Source organism: Cyprinodon variegatus, unplaced genomic scaffold (assembly GCF_000732505.1).
Source record: "Cyprinodon variegatus isolate N-32 unplaced genomic scaffold, C_variegatus-1.0 Scaffold174, whole genome shotgun sequence".
Lineage (NCBI taxonomy): Eukaryota > Metazoa > Chordata > Actinopteri > Cyprinodontiformes > Cyprinodontidae > Cyprinodon > Cyprinodon variegatus.
Window position 1 is genome coordinate 458,773 of NW_015150627.1, and position 19,973 is coordinate 478,745.

General features: G+C 36.9%; 1 protein-coding gene across 1 annotated transcript; it reads right to left on the reverse strand.

Moving 5' to 3' along the window:
- Window positions 1-1,630: 1,630 nt before the first annotated feature.
- prpf40a (pre-mRNA processing factor 40 homolog A) lies at window positions 1,631-19,708 on the reverse strand. Its single transcript, XM_015378561.1, has 27 exons — window positions 19,657-19,708; window positions 16,453-16,533; window positions 16,206-16,349; window positions 15,421-15,504; window positions 14,825-14,843; window positions 14,706-14,734; window positions 14,525-14,566; window positions 14,299-14,409; window positions 13,707-13,827; window positions 13,548-13,572; window positions 12,918-13,136; window positions 11,642-11,747; window positions 7,992-8,056; window positions 7,732-7,896; window positions 6,817-6,925; window positions 6,383-6,533; window positions 6,141-6,274; window positions 5,925-6,039; window positions 5,569-5,660; window positions 5,364-5,480; window positions 4,389-4,526; window positions 4,191-4,286; window positions 4,030-4,116; window positions 3,856-3,946; window positions 3,710-3,771; window positions 3,478-3,633; window positions 1,631-2,121 (listed from the first exon to the last, which is right to left on the reverse strand). Exons 1-27 carry the CDS (start codon window positions 19,657-19,659, stop codon window positions 2,032-2,034), a joined length of 2,652 nt encoding a protein of 883 aa, XP_015234047.1. The 5' UTR covers window positions 19,660-19,708; the 3' UTR covers window positions 1,631-2,031.
- Between the last annotated feature and the right edge of the window lie 265 nt (window positions 19,709-19,973).

The window sequence follows — 19,973 nt, forward strand, 5'->3', positions numbered from 1 at the left end:
CAATATAGTGTACAAACTCCATGCAGACAGACCCCGGCCGGGAAACGAACCCGCAACCGTCTTGCTGCTCCCAACTTTGTGGGAACAGTTTGGAGCTGACCCTTTCCTCTTCCAACACAACGTCTCTGGAAGAATGGTCAAAAATTCCCATAAACACCCTCCTAAACACAGTGGACCGCCTTCCAAGAAGAGTTGAAGCTGTTCTAGGTGCAAAGGATGGATCAACATCATACTGAACCTCTATGGATTAAGAATGGGATGTCACAAGCTAATATATGAGCCAAGGCAGTGACTACTTTTGGCAATATATATATATATATATATATATGTGTGTGTGTGTTTTTCGGGTTGCCTGCAGTTTTTTTTAAACCATTGTTAAAAATGTAAAAAGCATACATTGAAGAGCGTTACATCCATCCCATTTACTTCCTGCCCCGTCGATGATTGTTAGGCTATGTACACAAGATAATATATTTGATGTTTCTCAACTTTAATCAGGTCTATAGCGCCAACTGAAATTGACATAAGTGAGAACTCAAAATATGCCTTTTGTGCATTGGTGGATGAAGTACTCAACAGTGGTACTTGAGTAAACGTATTGATACTCATAGTCAAATCTTACTCAACTACAAGTAAAAGTTACTCAGTTAAACATCTACTCAAGTTAAAGTATTTAAGTACTCACTTTAAAAAAATCCTTATGTATTCAAGAGCACATGCATTTAAAAGTACTTAAAATGTTCAAAAAAAATACAAATATTCATCAATATAAACATCAGTACGTTTCTGTGTAATTTTAAAGAACCTGTAACTTTCAGAAACCAAAAAAAAAAAAATCAGATGGCCATTTTATTTGTTATTTACAAACAAACCAAAGAGAGAACAGAAGTGTCTAAATTATCTTCATAATTTCCATATATGATAGAGGTTTAATGCTAAATCTTTTACCAAAAGGAATCTACAACTGCTTTGAGAATTCATCCTACTGAACAACTTGGGAAAAACTAATGCCTTAATAAAAAGGTATAAACTACTAATATCTGCCCCCCTACATTTTTAACATTTGTGGAACATCTAAAAACATATGTGTCCAAAATCAATCCTTAGGGCTCCTATCTTGCATGTTTGCATTTCGAGAGAAAAAGGCAGCAGCGGATTACAAAACTAAGCTGAGCCAAAACTAATAACTAGCAACTTCCTGGAAATGTAGTGAAAGTAGTAAAGTACCCCCCAAAAAAGTAGTCGAGTAAAGATACCTAAAAAAGTTCTTAAGTAGAGAAATAAAGTAAATATACTTTGCTACTTTCTACCACTGCTTTTGTGTTTATATATGTATTGTCCTGAAGTGTTTGTCGTTCATCCATCTTCTCCTACCTTCAGTCACTGTGAGGCTGGTGCTTATGTCCAGTAGTCTATGGGAAAAGTCGGGGTATAAACTGGACAGGTCACCAGTCCATCACAGAGCAACATACAGACTTACAGCCACGCACACACTCATACATGTGTCATTGAGAATTTAAATCTTTTTAAAGACTCTTTAGACTGTGAAGTTATACAATCATACTTTTGGAAGACGTTTTTGTAATATATATATTATCAAAAAAACAACAACATTGTCTTGATAACAATTGAAATATTTTATTACAAAAAACCCAAATTTAAACTTCCCTCTCGATTACAATCACTTAAGTCACATTTTTTTAAACAAAAAACATTAACCGTGACTTTAAGATACGCCTTTAATTGAAATGAATTCATAAAAATGCCTAATGGGAAAAAACTACAGCCACCTAATGAAGATATTCAGAAATAAGTCACAGTTGGACATTTACAGACTGATCAGGAAATGAGCTTCCCGATATCAAATTAGTCATAAAATAAAAGTGTAGGACATTCCCATTAATAGCATCTTTCCTCATTCAGAGAGGGGCAGCCAGCATGGGAAGGTGAGCCTGTGGGGGGAGGAGGGAATGCACATTTGTGTAAGTGTTCAAATAGCAAAAAAAAAAAAAGAAAAGACCATAAACAGATTCAAGGTGCATCCAGTTGTTCCAGTAAAGTTCTTCTTCTCTTCTCCAGCTCTCCCTCGCTCAGCTCGCTGCCCGATGTGTCCCAGCCACCCTGATCAGAGCACACAAGGACTCAGTAAACACTAACCCATGCTTTCAAAGCTTCTGTCCAGAATCTCTGAATTCAGATAACCATGAAAACCAGCAGACAAACGATGCCTCTGAAAACCAAATGCATTTTACTAGGATTTCCAGGTAAAGACCAAAACAAAATCATGCAAAATTGTGAAGAATCAGACATGGCTTTTTAAAATGTCCTTAAAAAGAAAAATCTACAGTGCAGTGTGCATTAGTGTTCAGCCCCCATTACTCAGATACCCCTTCATAAACCTTTCTGAACATGCAAGGTATAATTAATCACTGGGTTATGGTCAAAAGAATTTCATGTTAAAGATCTAGTCAGAGTCATATGTGAGGAAATTTACATGATCAAATAAATTGTGATATAATTGATTCCTATAGAGCCTAAGCTTAAAGGTATAGAGGATCTTTTATTTGCGGGTGGATCATCTAAATAAGTGGTCCTCCTAATTTTGAATCATTCTTGTTATGCGTTTATGTAAGGTCGTCCTATGTGCTCGTCCTGTTAGCTATGTTTTTCGCTGCATGGATCACCTTTCTCATCGTAGTTCTTAGAAAATGGCCGAGGATCGTAAGAGAAACGTGTCTATGAAGTGTGTGAGAAGAACAGAAAGGCCTCAGAAGAGGCCGATATATCCCAGAAAGCTTTGCGCGGAGAGCTCTACTCGTAAAGCATTATGGGATTTGCTGTCAAAGCGGCCTGCTGCCACCATAGGCTGCTGCTACTCGGTAATAAAGATGGCACCATGGAAATGGAGTTACGTGACCAACGGGGAGTAAAAAGCACTGATCATCTGTCAGAACGGTAAGTTAACAGAGTCGTTATAGTGATTGAGGGATTTAGGGGTTAGGGCGGACATTCAAACGCAGTAAGCTTGTATAAGCTATGAGAACAGCAACTTTTAAACAGAGCGTGCACGAGGAGAAATGGGCTCCTGCGTGCTCTCACGTGTTTAATAGGCGTTCCCTTTCGGGAGCGAGTACAGGGTTGTGCAAGTGCATTCTTTTTTTTAAGTGGAGAGGGCGGGTCTTCCCAAAAATCCTCCACTATACCTTTAAGTTAAAAAGACTACAATAAGCCAAATTTTCTTTTCTTTCTTTCGGTTGTAATAGAATATGATTCAAGAAAGTTTTATTTCAAGGGGGCCGAATTTAATCCCAAGCCACACTTTTCAGATTTTTCCTTCCAAATCTCAAGCTACTTGCTATTTTCTGTCCATCACATAAAATCACAACGGAAATTGGTTTCAGCGTGAAAAGAATGCTAAAAAGCTGAAGTGTTTGGGGCACTTTATGAGTCGCACTGGAATTAGTGAAGATAATTCACCTCCTCTTTGGCTGCTTTTCTTTTAGGAGATTTCTGTTTAGACTCAGAGCGAGATTTCCCCCGACTCTTGTCGTTCTCTTTATCCTTCTCTGAATCCCGTTCTCTCTTCCCGTCACGCTCTCTTCCTTTCTTCTCGCCTTCAGAGTCCGGTGAGGCCTGTTTGTCAGGGTTATAGTCAATTTGTGATAAACCACACACTGTGAAAAGCTACACAGAGGTCAGTTACACTTACAGATTTGTGGCGCCTCTTCTTGCCCTTCTTCTTGTGTTTCTTGGATTTTTTATAGCTTCTCTCTGATTTGAAGAAGAAGAAAAAATGAACTACTTTTCTTCCACACGCTGATCAAATGAGTCACTGAGATGGGGAAAAATGCTCACCAGATTCTCCACTAGAAGAACGCTCAGAGGGAGATTTGGACTGCGACCTCTTCTTTTTCTTGTGGTACTCCTCATCCTCTGACTCTGAAGCCTGTGAAAATAATAAGAAAGTTTCACATGCTGTAAAACAAGCATTAACCAGAATTGGTGGTTTAACCTTAAAAAGCTACTGACTGATCGAGAGCGGGATCGCTTGCGATGGTGTTTCTTTGACTTCTTTGAATGCTTCTTTGTCTTGGAGTGGTGATGCTGGCATTCATGCTGACAGAAAAAAAAAAGATTAGTATTTGCATGGATAAACTCATCGCTTCCATCAGTCGTCATGACAACCTCACCTCCAGGACATGCATGAAATCTTTAAATATCCTTTTCCGCTCCGACTCCAGCGTCACATCTTCGAACGCGGCTTCTTTTAGGAATCTTTCTCTGGCCTGAAACGATCAAATCAACCAACATCTGAGCTCAAGGAAACAGTTTAAGAAGCAGAGGGGCGTGTCAATAAAATTTATGATGGATTTGTGCAAAGGACGTACTTCCTCCCATGTGGTTTCTGGCTCCAGCGGCGGCGTGGCCTGCTTCAGCATAGCTTTGAACGCTGCTTCTTTCCTCTTCATCTTCCGGGCTTCCTCCTTCTCTCGCTCCCTCTCTCTGGCCTCCGCCTTCTCCAGTAACTGCTCAGAAAGAGGTTTAAACATTTCCAATCATCAAACATGGTGAAACTTTGACAAGAAACATGAAACAATATGGGAGATTTTTTTGTATTTTTTATCTATAAGTCAGATTCCTTTTTAAATATCCATTTCTGAAGAATTAACTTTCTTCACTGATGCTCCACTGTGCAACAGCTGGTTCTGAGCTAAAAAGCAGCTGGAAGTTAGTTTGTTTGGTGTTTGCCAAACCTGCTGTTTAACCATTTAGCTTTAGCATGATCCCATCATGGACCAGGGTTTGCTAAGGTTTTTAAAAGTTTCAATTATAACTTTATTACAACTAAAATTGCAAAGTGAAATAGTGTTGGATTATATAGAAATCTAGCAGGACACATTTCTACACCTTCCTCCATGTGTTGCTCCAAACTGGCTTTCATTTCATATCATTTAGTCAAAACACAATGACAGCTGTAGTGTGGCCACTAAAGGAGACTCATATGACTTAGCGAAGCATATCTAGCAGCCAGCTATCTGAGCAGAAAGCCTGATTAATTGTTTTAAAGCTTGTTAAACAGGTGCTACACTGGAAAAAGAAAATAATCTAAAAAGCAGTATTTGAACTCTAACACTGATTTTAATAGTCGTTCTATTTAAAAGACATCATTATGCATCAGTTTTAGTAGAAAACGGAATGATTTGTTATGTTTAAATAAAGCAAACTGTGTCTTGAACAGGAGAGGTTTAATTGAATCACAAATAGAAATGATGTTTGTCCATGCCTTCAAAAACAAACAGCAGTGTCCTGGAGCAGAGCACCATCCCATTTTTAAAGGTCAATTTGTAAAGTTGAAGGCTTACACTGTTGAAGGCCAGCTTTATGTTTCCAGCATCCAGAGTAGTGGCTCTCTTGTCGGAGCTGATGACGGATCCAAAGTCATCAAAGCTGGTGTTCACTTCCACCAGGAAGCCTTTATCCTGACGACAAACAAGCACCGGCTGATCACTAATCTGTACCTTATTCACTTTAACAGATTGTTCCAGAATCTGATTTCCTTTATTTTACCTTCAGGATGTCTTTGATAATTCTCTTTTCATCATGATAACGGGCCTTCAAGTCTTCCACATAGAATTTGAAAAGGTCCAAAGGAGTAGAACCTGCAAAAGTCTCAGTCATTAGAAAATGTATATCTACACCTTTTTATATTTTTCTCATCTATAATTGAGACAATAAAATTTATAAGTAAAAAGTCAAATAAATTAAACAGATAAAGTGGATGACATCTCAGTATCTGTGTATCAGTTAGTAAATAAAGTGAGGTGAATGTTTTGTTTCTGTGTTAATGTCCCGTCCACGTGCTGCGCAGCCACCAGCTTGTCGCAGACATGTGGAGTCACGTGCAACGCCCCCTGCTGTCATACCAGGCTGGCCCAGCATGCTGCTGAAGCGCATGTCAGAGCTCAGGGTCGGGTACATCTCCATCCAGGAGGACATGGAGTGGAGCTGGCCATGATCGTGGAGCTCATCCAGAAATTTCTGTGCAAAAAATAAATAAATAAATAAAATAAATATATAGATATAGATTATCATTTTTTAAACTATTACATGTGATAAACAGGGTATTAAATGAAACACACCTGGAAGGACTCTCTGTTTTTACGCTGCCGTCTTCTTTCCCTGAGAAGAGTCTTCTGCTTGTCTTCCTCCTCCTCCTTCTCCAGAGCACGGATGTGCTCTTCAAAACAGATGAGGGCGTCTTCTTTATCCATATCTGTCAGCAGATAACAGGGAAAACATATTCTACTGTCACAGGTGAACCTGCTGCTGCTTCAGAAACAGATTTAACATCAACCCCGTTCTGGCGGTTTTGTTCTCTTACTCTGCAGCTCCTCGTCCTCAGCAAACGTAGGGTTATCAAGCAGATACTGCTGGGCCTCAGACCAGGTGGTGCGATAGGTCACATTAGCCATGTTGTCCAAAATGTTCTTCAGAGCTTCCCAGTTCCTCTTCCTCAGCTGTTTGGCTTGTTCCTAGAGGAAGAACAAAACCAGGGTGGTAACTGTACTCCTAAACTTAGTTTTTACGTCACGCTTTGAGGGATGGAGGGCAAAGATAGAAATAGATTGACAAAGATAATGGATGAAAAAGAAATGGAACAAACCAATACATGGTTAGATAATTTAATTTAAATTTATGGATGGGTGTATGACAAATAGGTGGATGTAAGCAATGTTTAGGCAATGAGATATGGAATAAAGTCTAAACATAAAACTATAATCCTTTTCATTTTAACATCAGGAGACACCCGTGTACCTTCTCCTTTTTAGCCAGGTAGAACAACACATCCTCATAGATCTCCAGCCGGTCTCTCTCAGGAACGCAGCTCCAAACTTCCAGCTCACTGAACATTTGCTCTGCTTTCCTGGATCACAGGATCACTGGTTAGGACCACTTCCATACAAAAAAAAAAACAAAAGCCCCACACGAGGGCAGCATTTCTCAGGCAAAATACATCTGTACTTCTCTGTGCAATCGACAAGAAGCAGAATAAAATTTGTTTACATACGTTTTAACAATCACAAGATAGCACAGATTAGTTTACATACTCAATGTCTATTTTTAAATATATACAGCAGTGATTTTATCATTCAACTTCGAAGAAATCTAGTGCCTCAAACTGGCATAAGTGCAATTAATAAAAGATGAGAAACACATCATCAGAACGTCCTGCTATCACACTACCTGTTGTGACTCATCCCAGATTACAGGCTGTGGTGCCAGTAGAACTCTGAAACTGGCTCGCTCTCAAGGTCACCAGTAAATAGTCTATCATGGTGACTTTCACCCGTATGCTCAGCTAAAAAAACAAAAACAGATGCTATATCCACCACCAAAGTGTCATTTAACTGATTTGGATTTTAGATGTTATTTAAAATATTTCTAAACGATTTGGACATTTTAAACAGGAGAAAATGAAGATTAGAAAAGTTATTAAGTTTGATTTTAATGAAGAAGGAAAATAAAAGCTCGAAAGCAGCCCTAAAGTAAACTCATCAACAGAGAGGATTAAGTGGAAGTGGGAAGGCCTGTGGCAGCATCAGGGTGCGCCTAAGCCATAGATGACCTTTCATCGACCCGCTCTGTATAATGAAATTGACGGTTCAGAGCGCCACAAATCAATCCATGGGGGAAACACGCACACGCTCTGAAATCACAGCCACCCCTTACTTGTATCTGGTGGTGGACGTCATCTTCTCGTGGTTCTCCAAGAATCTCTGGAACTTCTCTTTGGACTCCTTGTACTTAATTCTTGCCTCTTCCTTTTCCTCTTTCTCGGTTTGGACTTTGTAGGCATTGAACGCCTGTTTCTTCTCGCTCAGTTTGGGGAGTGCACTGTTAAAAGGAGCATTAAAATACTTCATGCCAGAGCTGACACTTGTTTAATCAGCAAAGCACAGAGGAATAATTTTCATGTGAAAAGCCTGTACCTGTAGCGAGGATCATTGATAATCAGTTTCATGGCCTGTTCCCAGGAGGAGTTTGATGAAACACCCTAAAATAAGGAGAATACAACGTCATCAAAGAATCAACACGGCACATAAAGCATGAAGGTGGTCACAATTAGTTAAAATGTTCAACATATTTCAGAATATTTCCATATTAATAAAAAGACTTGAATATATGAAAGCACATTTTTAGTAATCTTGATTACTCAAAGAACGTCACCCTTAAGCCACATTCACCCAGTCCACATCGTTCAACAGCCACAGATAGAAACTGGCTTAAATGCAGCTTATTTATGGAAAGTTAATCAGAAGGAAAAACTTCCCTTTATCTGCCAAAGTTGTTTCATTCTCAAATATATTTGATCATTTCAGCTTTAAAGCAGTAACTTCTCATTGCTCAGCATCTCTGTGTAGACGCTCTGCTGGAACACTTTTAAAAGTGATATTCCCCACTTGATATAACAGTATATAAAACTGTGGCCTTTTTTACTACTTTATATTTCTAAGAAATAAAATTTTGTGTTTTTTTTTTAAATTAACTATAGGCTAAGATTTTCCAAATTATTGTTTGGAAAAGCTAACTTTTAAACTGAATTAAAATAGATTTGTTTGAAATAATGTAAACTGTAAATATGTCAAAGATGTAACCGAAAGTAAATCTTGTTGGAAGTTATTAAAAAGATATAAAGCTATATTCTTAANATTCTCAAATATATTTGATCATTTCAGCTTTAAAGCAGTAACTTCTCATTGCTCAGCATCTCTGTGTAGACGCTCTGCTGGAACACTTTTAAAAGTGATATTCCCCACTTGATATAACAGTATATAAAACTGTGGCCTTTTTTACTACTTTATATTTCTAAGAAATAAAATTTTGTGTTTTTTTTTTAAATTAACTATAGGCTAAGATTTTCCAAATTATTGTTTGGAAAAGCTAACTTTTAAACTGAATTAAAATAGATTTGTTTGAAATAATGTAAACTGTAAATATGTCAAAGATGTAACCGAAAGTAAATCTTGTTGGAAGTTATTAAAAAGATATAAAGCTATATTCTTAATTGCCTAAAGCTGAGTGTGGAACGGCAATAATTCAAGTAGAGCCACAGAGGGCTTATTCAAGAGCCCTGCTCTCACAGAAAACTTCATCCATTATGGGCTGATTCCACTGAGCGCCTCTGTCTCATCACTTGTCACAGTTATTTTAACTCACTGAGGCATGCCCCTTTCTCTCACTGTCTTAATCCCAGACAGCCCTGTCTGCCTGTGATCCAATAAAGCTAATCATAAAGACAGACCCATTAAGATCTTGAAGGGAAATGGCAAGCAATCTCAGAGGAGAGCTTTGTGCACAAAATTAAAAAGCACCTAAATATAGCAACAATCGAGGTGGGGAGCGTGCCGCCCGCCTTGCAACTTGTAAACAACACAGTCATGGCAACAGGAGGTGAGCTTAACAGACCTCCCAAGGGCTGAAGGGAGACAGTATGGAAAAGGATTAGATTAAGATCAGGATGCAAAAAGATGCAACCAGAAAGTCATGAAAGCCTGGCAGACACAGAGGTAGCCAAAACATCCCACATTTAGATGAGACTGCATGTTTTATTTAACAGGGTTCACTCAAATAGAGGAAAGTGTAACATCAAGCAGCTGCCAGTGGCAGTCAATAGATGGAGATATGGAGGCTTATCAGATTCCTATAAACCAAAATAAAACACTGTCAGTCCGCTAGAAAAATATCTATATTATAGATTATACTACATCAAAGTATATCCTGAGGTGCACATGATATTATGGCAAAAGAAAAAAAAAATCTTTATTCTTTATTATTATAACTATCTAAGAAATAATTAAACAAATTGGCCTGCACGGTGGAGCAGAGGATAGCACTGTTGCATTGTAGCAAGAAGGTTCTGGGTTCGAGTTTGAATGTTCTCCCCGTGCATGTTTGGGTTCTCTCCTGGTACTCCAGCTTCCTCCAACAGCCCAAAAACTTGACTGTTAGGTTAACTGGCTTCTCTAAATGGTCCTTAGGTGTGAGTATGTATGTACATGGTGTCTCTGTGTTGCCCTGTGACAGACTGGCGACCTGTCCGGGGTGTACCCCGCCTCTCGCCCATAGACTGCCTTAGATAGGCACCGGCCCCACCGTGACCCTGACAAGGACTATGTGGGAGAAAATGGATGGAAATGGATAAAATTAAATTGTAAATATGCAGCATTAAAGCGAATCAATGTTCTTCGAGGCTGGACATATGTTACTTTACTGGAACTGTTTATTGTGAAACATAGATAAACAATAAAAGAGCTTAGCATAGAGTAAATAAACTAAAGAAAAGCAAGTTAAAATGAGTTTTAGGAAGGTATTTTAAATGACTGAACATCAGATCCACTAACTGAAAAAAGCGTGCTCCTATAGATTTGTTCCTCTAGAGCAACACAATATCAACAACACGTTTATGTACAATACTATTTGTGAAAAGTAACAATAGTAATTACGATCAGCCCAGATTCTCTGAACACTTCACTTCTTTATGTGCATTGAAAAGTACAGAAGTACCACACCTATAACAAAAACCAGTAAAAGTTACACCATGGTATTTACAGGAATTGTTATGTGGAATGTAACCATTTTTACTTGCAGATGCAACTTTTTTTTAAAACCAACACAACTGTGAGTTGCATTCAATATGAAGAAAAACTCTCTCTTCCTTTAGTGCCATCTCCATTAATCAGAATGAAAAACAAATAGTAAAAGTTAAACTGTTAAAGCAATTCATTATTCAACGTCACTCCAATTCTAATAGGGAAGTTCCAAAGAACTGAACTGTCATAATACAGACATTCTCTCAAAAAAAACATGACCCTTCTTTTTAAAAACATAAAGCATTTGTTATATTAAGTCAGTTTTGGCTTCCTAAGGCTCCTATAAGTGGAACTCACCTTTGTTGTGCTAAACATGCAATACTAGCATTTTAACCACTAGTATTTATGTCTCGCATGTTCAACATCATTTTACAGCACTTTGCAGCCAGTTTTCTTATTTTTTTTTATCTTCTTTTAATTCACCTCTCTATTCCTCCTTAACCCTTAATTTGTGCATCTCTGGTTTAAGTATCCTTTGGTTTCTAGAAATGGTTAATAAAAATATTCCAAGACAATCTAGTGGTTGCTCGATCATCCATAAGGAAGTACTGACCCCAAGTAGCTCATTTTACCTGATGCAACTTTCGATACCCTTAAAAGTCAAGAAAAGCATTTTATCTAATCCAAGTGGTTAAGAAAACCGCTGCCTTGGACTAAAACAGATTAACTTTTTTAACCAGGGTATAATGACTGAGTATGTTGGTAGAGTGTAGAAAGAACCCATGATAAGAGGGGTAAAAAAAAGACAAAATGATTAGTTTTATGATGAGAGCCAACGCTCATGCTTCTTTTCAGGAATTTCAGATCATCTGGCTGTCTAACTTTTTGCATTTGAAAGCGTTATTTTAAATTTTTGTAAATGAAAACAATCTTATCTCTGACATTTTTAAAAGGATTATGTTTAACATAATATATGCTAATAAATGCTTTAATTTCCTATGCAGTCCATCTCCTTTAGGTTAAAGTAGCCTTGAAGTGGCTGGGCTCACCTTCTCCTTCAGCAGCTCTTTAAAGGCCTGCTTAGCTTCTTCTTTTGTGTTCCACTTATACGTTTTCTTCTGAAGTTCAGGTCGTTCTTCTTCTTTGACTTCAACACTTGAAATGAATGAAATATCAGTTACATCACAGTCACTGTTAAAAACACTTGTCCTTTATTACATCCAGTCACCTTCACTGACATTAAAAGTCTGAACAGTCTGCAGATATCATTACACAAGTATGTGTGTGACAGAGGGCGCTTTATTTTAGCTCTAGCGCCACTAGACTGGATCACGCCTGAACAACAAGTCAGAGCAATTAAAAGAAAAAAAGCAAAGAACAGATAAATGCGTAGTTGTAATTAAAGATTTTCTGAAGTAGATATTAGCTGATAAACAACCTACATTTTAATTGTTCTTTTTAATTGTAAGGAAAACAAAAGAACAACTTAAGTCAGCTATATTTTGGAAATATAACTAAAGGACCTGTAAATAAGGATTAGGGTACCGTAGCTAGATTTTTCTTAGCAATGTTAGTAGAGGTGAAACATTTGATCAGATTATTGTGATTAATTGATTATTGAAATAATTCACAGCTGAATCAGTAATCGATAAATTCTTAGCTGGAGTAGAGACTCTAAAACATGCCTTTAGGCGACAGTGCAACTCACAACAATTGCAAAAAATTAACATTTTGCGTTTAAGTATTAAAAAAAAATGCTGTCAATATGCTCTATCCAGAAGTCCTCAAGTGGGAAAGTTTTAGTTTCGTCTGGTTTCATTTGTTAATAATTTATTAATCAGAAAAAAGTAACATATTAATCGATTAGCAAAATAATTGTTAGTTGCAGCTCTAAATGTTAGTGATGTTTGGAAAACTTCTGTTCAGATTCAGGTAAGCCTCATTTTAAAGATCCTCCCAAAATGGAAAAAAATAAGTTTTCGATTTTTTTAACCAACATTTTAAACAGTAACCAAGTTTTAGTGTGGAAATCTAGATGTATGTCATGAACATAATCATAAACAACAAAAAACTCATGCAATTGTTTAAGCACCATAAAAAAAAAATTAAAAAAAAAAAGGAAGCTGAAAAATGATAAAAAAATGATCCCAGACTTTTCCACACTTGGAAAAGTCTGGAATCCAGGAAAAAATAATCACTTTCTATTCAATCTACTAAATCATTATGCAATGATTATAGCACATAAACGATTTCAGGCAGAGATGTCTTATATACGCTGATGTGAAGGTGAAATTTCATTTGAAAACGAGGTCAACTGTTGTTTACCTGGGTTTACTCTCTGTGACGACTGGACTCTCTGTGGAAGTCACAGGTGCCTCTACAGCCTTGACCTCAGCTGCTTGATGCACGGTCACCTGGGACGGCTGCTCCTCTGGGACTGCTGCAGAAGTTTCCACCTCCTTTACCGTCGCCGTAGTGACTGTAATTTTATCAGCTTGCACTGCAGGAGCTGCAGTGGTTCCAGGGGCCGTTGTCTCTGTTGTCCTGATGTCAAAGACGATGAAGACTCACTTTCTAAACGTCAATATGATTGTCTTGCATAATATTTGTACTGTTACTCTGATTTTGCTGCCTGGTCAAGATCAAAAACTTAAACTTTCCGCTTTCACAGAGAAAGCACCTTTTAGTAACGTGCAGAAGGTTTATTTCAGACTGTTGCGCCAATGTGAAGCAACAGGTGAGGAAAGGGGAGAGCGGAGCTATTCTTGAGGTAGAAAATACATTGGCATTTCCTCTGTCCTCTTATTTAGAGGATTGTACATAATATCAATAATGTGAAAGAAAATATTGAAATATCTGAAGTCCCTCTCATCAACACCAAATGAAAAGCATGTGCCTCCCAAAAAGATACAGGGACAAACACGAATGAAAAGATGGAAAAAAACAAGAACTTACCCACTCTCCTCTGCCTTGATCATAGCTAGAACAGACACAAAAAGTAACCATTAAATGGGTTTCTGCTTCCTTTTTAAAGGACAGTACCAAGAACACATTGAAGCAAATAAAAACGGGCATTTCCACACCAGTAGCTATATATCAGACGGCACATTTTACCTTCCAGATCCTCCAACTCTTTGGGTTTGGTCCATCTGGACTCCTTTGTCTGAGAGTTGTAATAATAAGGCTTTCCTGTGTCCGATTTGTACTCCTTCCAGGGGCATTTAGACAGCATTTGCTAAAAAACAACAAAAAAAAAAAAAAAAAAAAAAAAAAAAAAAAAAGGTTTTTGTATCTGAATATTACCATTTTATTTAACAAAAACAACTGCTTGGTTATATTATATGCCTCTGCATGCTATCTTTATAATACAGGAGTCATCACTAAGAAGTTAAACTTTTCCATGATATTCTGATTTATTGTGATGCATCAATATTTAAGTTATATTTAGGACACATTTCAGAAAACGGACTACATAGAAACATTTTTCATTTTTGAGAATGCAAAAAAAAAAAAAATTCAGTGTGGATAAATTTAACTCATTTATAGCTAACCTTTCTTAAATTGAAACTTTTTACTCAGTGCATTAACCTCAAAAAGGTAACGATACATATTTATTCCTGTGGCAAATACATCGACAAGTTTATAATAAAACCTCTTGCTGACTGCAGGCTACCACACATGAAAAATGTTACATAAAAATCTGCACCTCTGCAGGAGATTTCAGTTCATCTGGCTTCTCCCATGTGGATTGTTTGGTCTCTGTGTTGTAATAATAAGTTTTCCCATCCAAAGATTTGTGCTCTGTCCACACAGATTTCTGAGGAAGTAAAAAAAAGAAATACTCTGAAGTCAGTTTTTAGCCACATTCATTCAATATATGAAAAGTTTTGACAGTTCCACTTTATGGGTGCTTCGGTTGTGAAAGGGCCAACCTTCTTTGGTTGTTCTTCCGGTTGAGAGCCATTTGTTGCACTCTGCAGAAACACAGAAAACAAGTTAAAGTCTGCTGTTTGGAGAAAGAAAATGCTGGAGCAAACAAATAAGAATCAATTAGAGGTTTAAAAGTGTTAACACTTAAGAAAAGTGAATAAAACAATACTGTGATAGACGTACCGTTGTTCCAGGAGCAGCTGCTGTAGGGACTACCACAGAAAATAGTCAGACATTGAGCTTTAAGCCGATAAATAAAAAACAAAAAAAACAAAGGAATTTATTTACAAAATGGATCTTACCTGTCGAGTCGACACCAGGCTAAAAAAACAAAGCAAAAAGAAAGAAATGTTTTCAAACTTAAAGCTCACAAGAAACAAACTAAACACCAAATAGTCACAAATGAACCAATAAAGCAGCTGACAGCTGTGTGATGCAAATAAGGTCTACATCATGATTTTCGGTCCCATCTGGATATTGGTGCACTAAATGTTTATTCAAAAACTTTAAATTTGTCAAAAACATGCAGTTCAGAAAGGAGAAAAGCTTTAAGAATGTGAGACTAAGCCTTTCAGAAACCCTCAAGATAAACGGCTCACTGTGGTCAAGTACGAGTAATCACAGATGCTTATTTTCTTTTAGAACAAATAGCACTGACCATTTATAACGGTATTTTCCTTATGTTCTCAAAAAGATTCTGTGAACGTGATGTCTATTGTTCTGGTCTTGCAATAACAACCAAACACTTTCTTTAACCAGAGCATGGCTAATGAACCCTCACCAATCAAGGCTTTATAATCTGTAAAGGTATTTTACATAGCGCCACGTTGGTTAAGAAAAGGACTCCCCTATATAAATGAAATCTTGAAAGATATATATAAATGGTGTTAAGACGTACAGGTCCTGTCGGTTGCACAGTTGCAGCTGGAATACGAGGGGGTAGCATCATTCCCGGCATCATGGGTGGTATCATGCTTGGCATCTAATAAAGGAAGCATCATGAAACAATTAGACATTTCCATAAAAACAAGTATTTAGACACAACCAGATAAGGTGAAAGTGTTTCTGAGAGGCTGCTTGATACTTCAGGGAAAAGGTGAGAACAGAGTTAAACTTGCTGCGCTAATTTAATCGCGTGATAACACAGCCTATGAACTGTGTGAACACCAAGACTAAAATTTCCTCTCATCTACTTTCCAAATTCATGACTTTTTATATCGACTCTCTTTCTGAGATCGCACCTTCTTATTGTCGATGAGATGACGCATGGCAGCCAAAATGGGACACAATTCAGCTTAGTCAGTAAATCACAAACTCATCGTGAACAAAGAATACCTTTTAAACAACTCTTGATAAAATAGCTTCATTTTATAAAAACAATGCTATCTTTACTAAATAAAGCCATTTTTTAAATATCCTAATATATAATAAAAAATATTTTTATATGGAACAACACATGGTTGAAGGTGTATGTTCACAAACCCATCTAACAAGAAAGAAAGGAAATTAATTAATAAAAATTCAAAAAGATGCACTATTCAAATTTTACAACTGTGTTCAAAGAGCTTCTAAATCTAAAAAGAATACCAATTCATAGCTCAGCTTTTCAATGCTAGTTACGGAAGAAATGCAGATAGTTTGGACAAAACGTTCTGTATAGAAAACAAACAAACAGAAATGTACCTGTGCCATTGGTGGAGCAGCCATTGGAGGCATTATGCCTGGTGGCATGATTCCAGGTGGCATTGGAGTCATGCTGGGAGGCCGCTGTGCCATAGGGGGTATTCCCATGGGTGGGAAGTGAGGTGGTATTCCTGGTGGTCCCATCTAGGCAATGAAAAAGTGATATTTTTTATTTCTAATCCTTTACGATGGATTGAAATAGACTCAATACACTTTGACAAGTGAAAAAGAAAAGTATATCACTTACATATGGAGGCGGTATCGCTGCAGGGGGAACTGCTGCGTAAGGTGCCGCTTGGTTCGGGCCATTATTTGTCTCCGTCGAAGACTGTCAAATTATAAAAAAAAACAACATTAAACAAATTAAGTTATAACTTTTGTAATTTTCTGATTTGTTATAAAAAATAAAAACACATTTTTTGTTTACTGGTGGGGGGAATCTACGATTAAGAACAAACTATGTGAACCCCATGCTCTTATTCTTCAGTCAATCTACAGATTTTTAATAGAACTTGGGTTCAGGGACAAGAAGATCAATGAACAACACTGACTATTCATCTATTAATTTGTATTCACTTCACTGATACCAAAGCTCTGTTCTTTAATGGGGGATCAAGGTTTGACCAAATTTGTTATATTGGATGTCACAAAGATGCTCCAACCTGTCACTACACCGGCTTTCTAAAATCTGCATCTTTGAGTCTTTCTAAAGTAATATCTTTCCAAAAAAACATGCCTGTTGTGATCAAAGGGTGATTAGCCACAGGCTCAGTGATCACGTGCAAGCTTGCAGCAAAGGTTTTAAAAAGCTGAAGTTTGTTGAATCTTAAGTTGCAACACATCTTCCACCTCTTGGTGCAGGCACTGTGCAAATATTGCACATTTTGGTCATGGTTTCTGGTGCTCTTAGTGCAAAAAAGTGGCAAACATGTCTTTTTTAATTAATGTAAATAATATATTTTATACATAATTATTATAAAATCTAAGTTGAAATAATATATGTTCAAGTGGAAAAATTGTGCTGAATTAAAATAATTTAGAGGCTAAGTACATAAGAGAGGACTATCCTACCAATGTGCTAATTTATTATTAAAAAAAATGAGCACATTGTTTATGAGGCCTTGAAAGAGCACTATGAAAACATGCCCACCCCACTCCTTTCAGGAGATAATTCACTTATTCTAATGCATCCTCTGACATGGTTTGTCTGCTTTTTTTAATCGATTTTTTTCTTTTTTTTTTACAACAAATTGCTGGTAGCCTGAAAGCACCGTCTTTTGTCTCATCAAACAAACCGACACTTCTGCGTTTAAAGCTGCTGTAGATATTTTCAAAAGCGCACAAATTTGTTTTCTGGTAGAACAAAAGAAGCTTTTTTAGGCATGCCTCCAAAACCACAGGTTGGCATTTACGTCTCATGTAACTGGTTGTTGCAAAGACTTCATAATGAACCCCAATTGTCTCTACCTAGAAACAGATAAACTCCTGAGTTACCAATTAAAAGTTACAAGAACCTGAACAACTTTAATAAAAAAAGGTTTGGCATATTTTTTGAATGGGCTGCTCCGTTAATCGGGGGTAGCTCTACTTTCTTGCAGCAAGAAGGTTCCGGGTTCAATTCCCGATCCGGGGTCTTTCTGCATGGAGTTTGCATGTTTTCCCTGAGCATGTGTGGGTTCTCTCCGGGTACTCCGGCTTCCTCCCACAGTCCAAGAACATGACTGTTAGGTTAACTGGCTTCTCAAATTCTTCTTAGGTGTGAATGTGTGTGAATGGTTGTTTGTCCTGTTTGTCTCTGTGTTGCCCTGCGATGGACTGGCGACCTGTCCGGAGTGTACCCCGCCTCTCGCCCATTGAAAGCTGGAGATAGGGTGCTCCAGCACCCCTCGCGACCACCAGAAGGGATAAAGTGTGACGGAAAATGGACGGATGGATATTTTTTTAACATGTTGGATCTGTATTTCCTTCACTGAATGTACTTAAACATATTCAAAGTTGGCTAATTTAATACTTAGCATTTTATTCCAAGGCTTTTTGGACATATTCACTTGTTGATTACTGACTTGATGATTATCATTTTAGATGTATTTCCAATATTACACATACTTGTGAATCAGATCACAATCAGAAATACTTTAATAATCCCAGAGGGAAATTACTTTTGTTACATGCTCCAGTTACACTTTTACATGTTATATACACACATCCAACTATACAATATAATAAAGATAAAAAATTAAGAATAAAAAGAGATAAAATATATACACATATAGCTCTTCTGTATATATATATATATATATATATATATATATATATATATATATATATACACAGAAGCTATATACTTTAGAGTTATTAGAAAAATATTTTAAAAAGGAATTAAATAATTATTAAAATATGCTTTAAATTAGGTTAATCAGATTCCTGAAATAACATTTAAAAAGATATTACAACTATATTTATATTTTAAAAAGTAAATGTGTGTGTTTATTAGCTGTAAAGATGAATCACAATGTACTGAAATAAAGGCAGGCTTGAAAGCATCAGCTTGGTTGTAATAATCCAGAGGACAAGATTAACTGTGCGTTAGTAACATAAATTAACTTTTTAATAATACAAAAGAAAGGGCATTATCTAAAGTGATTCCAGCAAATAATTAACATTTTTATCCTGAATTTCAACTATAAATATATATAAATACTAAAGCATCCATCGCAATTTATAAAATATTAAACAAATTATCAGAATACCAACTGTGTCGAAATAGTAAAATATACCGATATGTATACAGTGACATTATAAAAATATATTAAAAAACGCACGAGGAAAGAAAGTAAGAGCTTTATTTGGAATAAATCGGATAAAACGTAAACTATTGGCCTCGTTATAACACTGAATATGACAACATCAAACAAATTATTACATTTTTCAGTCCTGGGTGGAATCACATGCAAATATGAATAAGACATTTTATATGTAATACAGAATGTAGCCAAACGAAGTACTACTACTCATAATGAATGAGCACAGGCTGCGTCTAATCTCTGGGGAAGAACAGGCAAAAGTAACACAAATGTGTCTAATTGAATGGGTTTATATCCTCACCAGCCTGAGTAAAAAGTTAAATTTGAAAACAAATGCCCTGCATGGACAGAGGAAAGTACCGGCTGCTTTTTCCAATCGTTTTCAAACAATCTTCAATGAGCCTGCATCCAGATGATAGCCCGTACCATGATAGTAAGAATATGCCGCTATTTTAGCCCAAAGCTAACACGACAGGCTAACTAGCGCCCGGTCAGCACTGTGCAAATCATCGTGGAAGCTAAAAGGAAGCTTCTAACCACGCGAGAGAAACACAAAATATATGTTTGGGTTATTTTTAGTTGTTTTCCTGGAACATTTCACATATATATATCTTTTTCAAAAATATCTTACGAGCAGTTCCACTCACCATGTTGACGGCAACCTCTGAATAACTCCAACACCTTCCAATAACGACCACGGGGATTGGTCTAACTGACTACTGACGTAGAAAGCAGAGGTGCAAAGGTTCTGTCTCATCATGCTGCGCCGAAAAAACGCATAGCACAACAAAATTGATTCGTAGTTAGCCAATAACTGAATAATAGTAACAATAACAGTGATAATGATGAAAGTAACAAAGAGAAGCAAAATCCTAAAAATAATACCAACGCCATAAACAAACAAACCCATCAATTGACTGACAATCAAGCAAAGTACAAAAAAAAGCTTAAGGAATAGCCATAA

Bases quoted from the DNA above. Each gene is read 5' to 3' on its own strand.
- prpf40a (XM_015378561.1), bottom strand. The intron at 15,505-16,205 runs GTACATTTCTGT...TTCCTTTATTAG, and splicing joins CTGCTCCACCAATGGCACAG to ATGCCAAGCATGATACCACC. The intron at 14,567-14,705 runs GTACGTCTATCA...GTGTTTCTGCAG, and splicing joins CAGCTGCTCCTGGAACAACG to AGTGCAACAAATGGCTCTCA.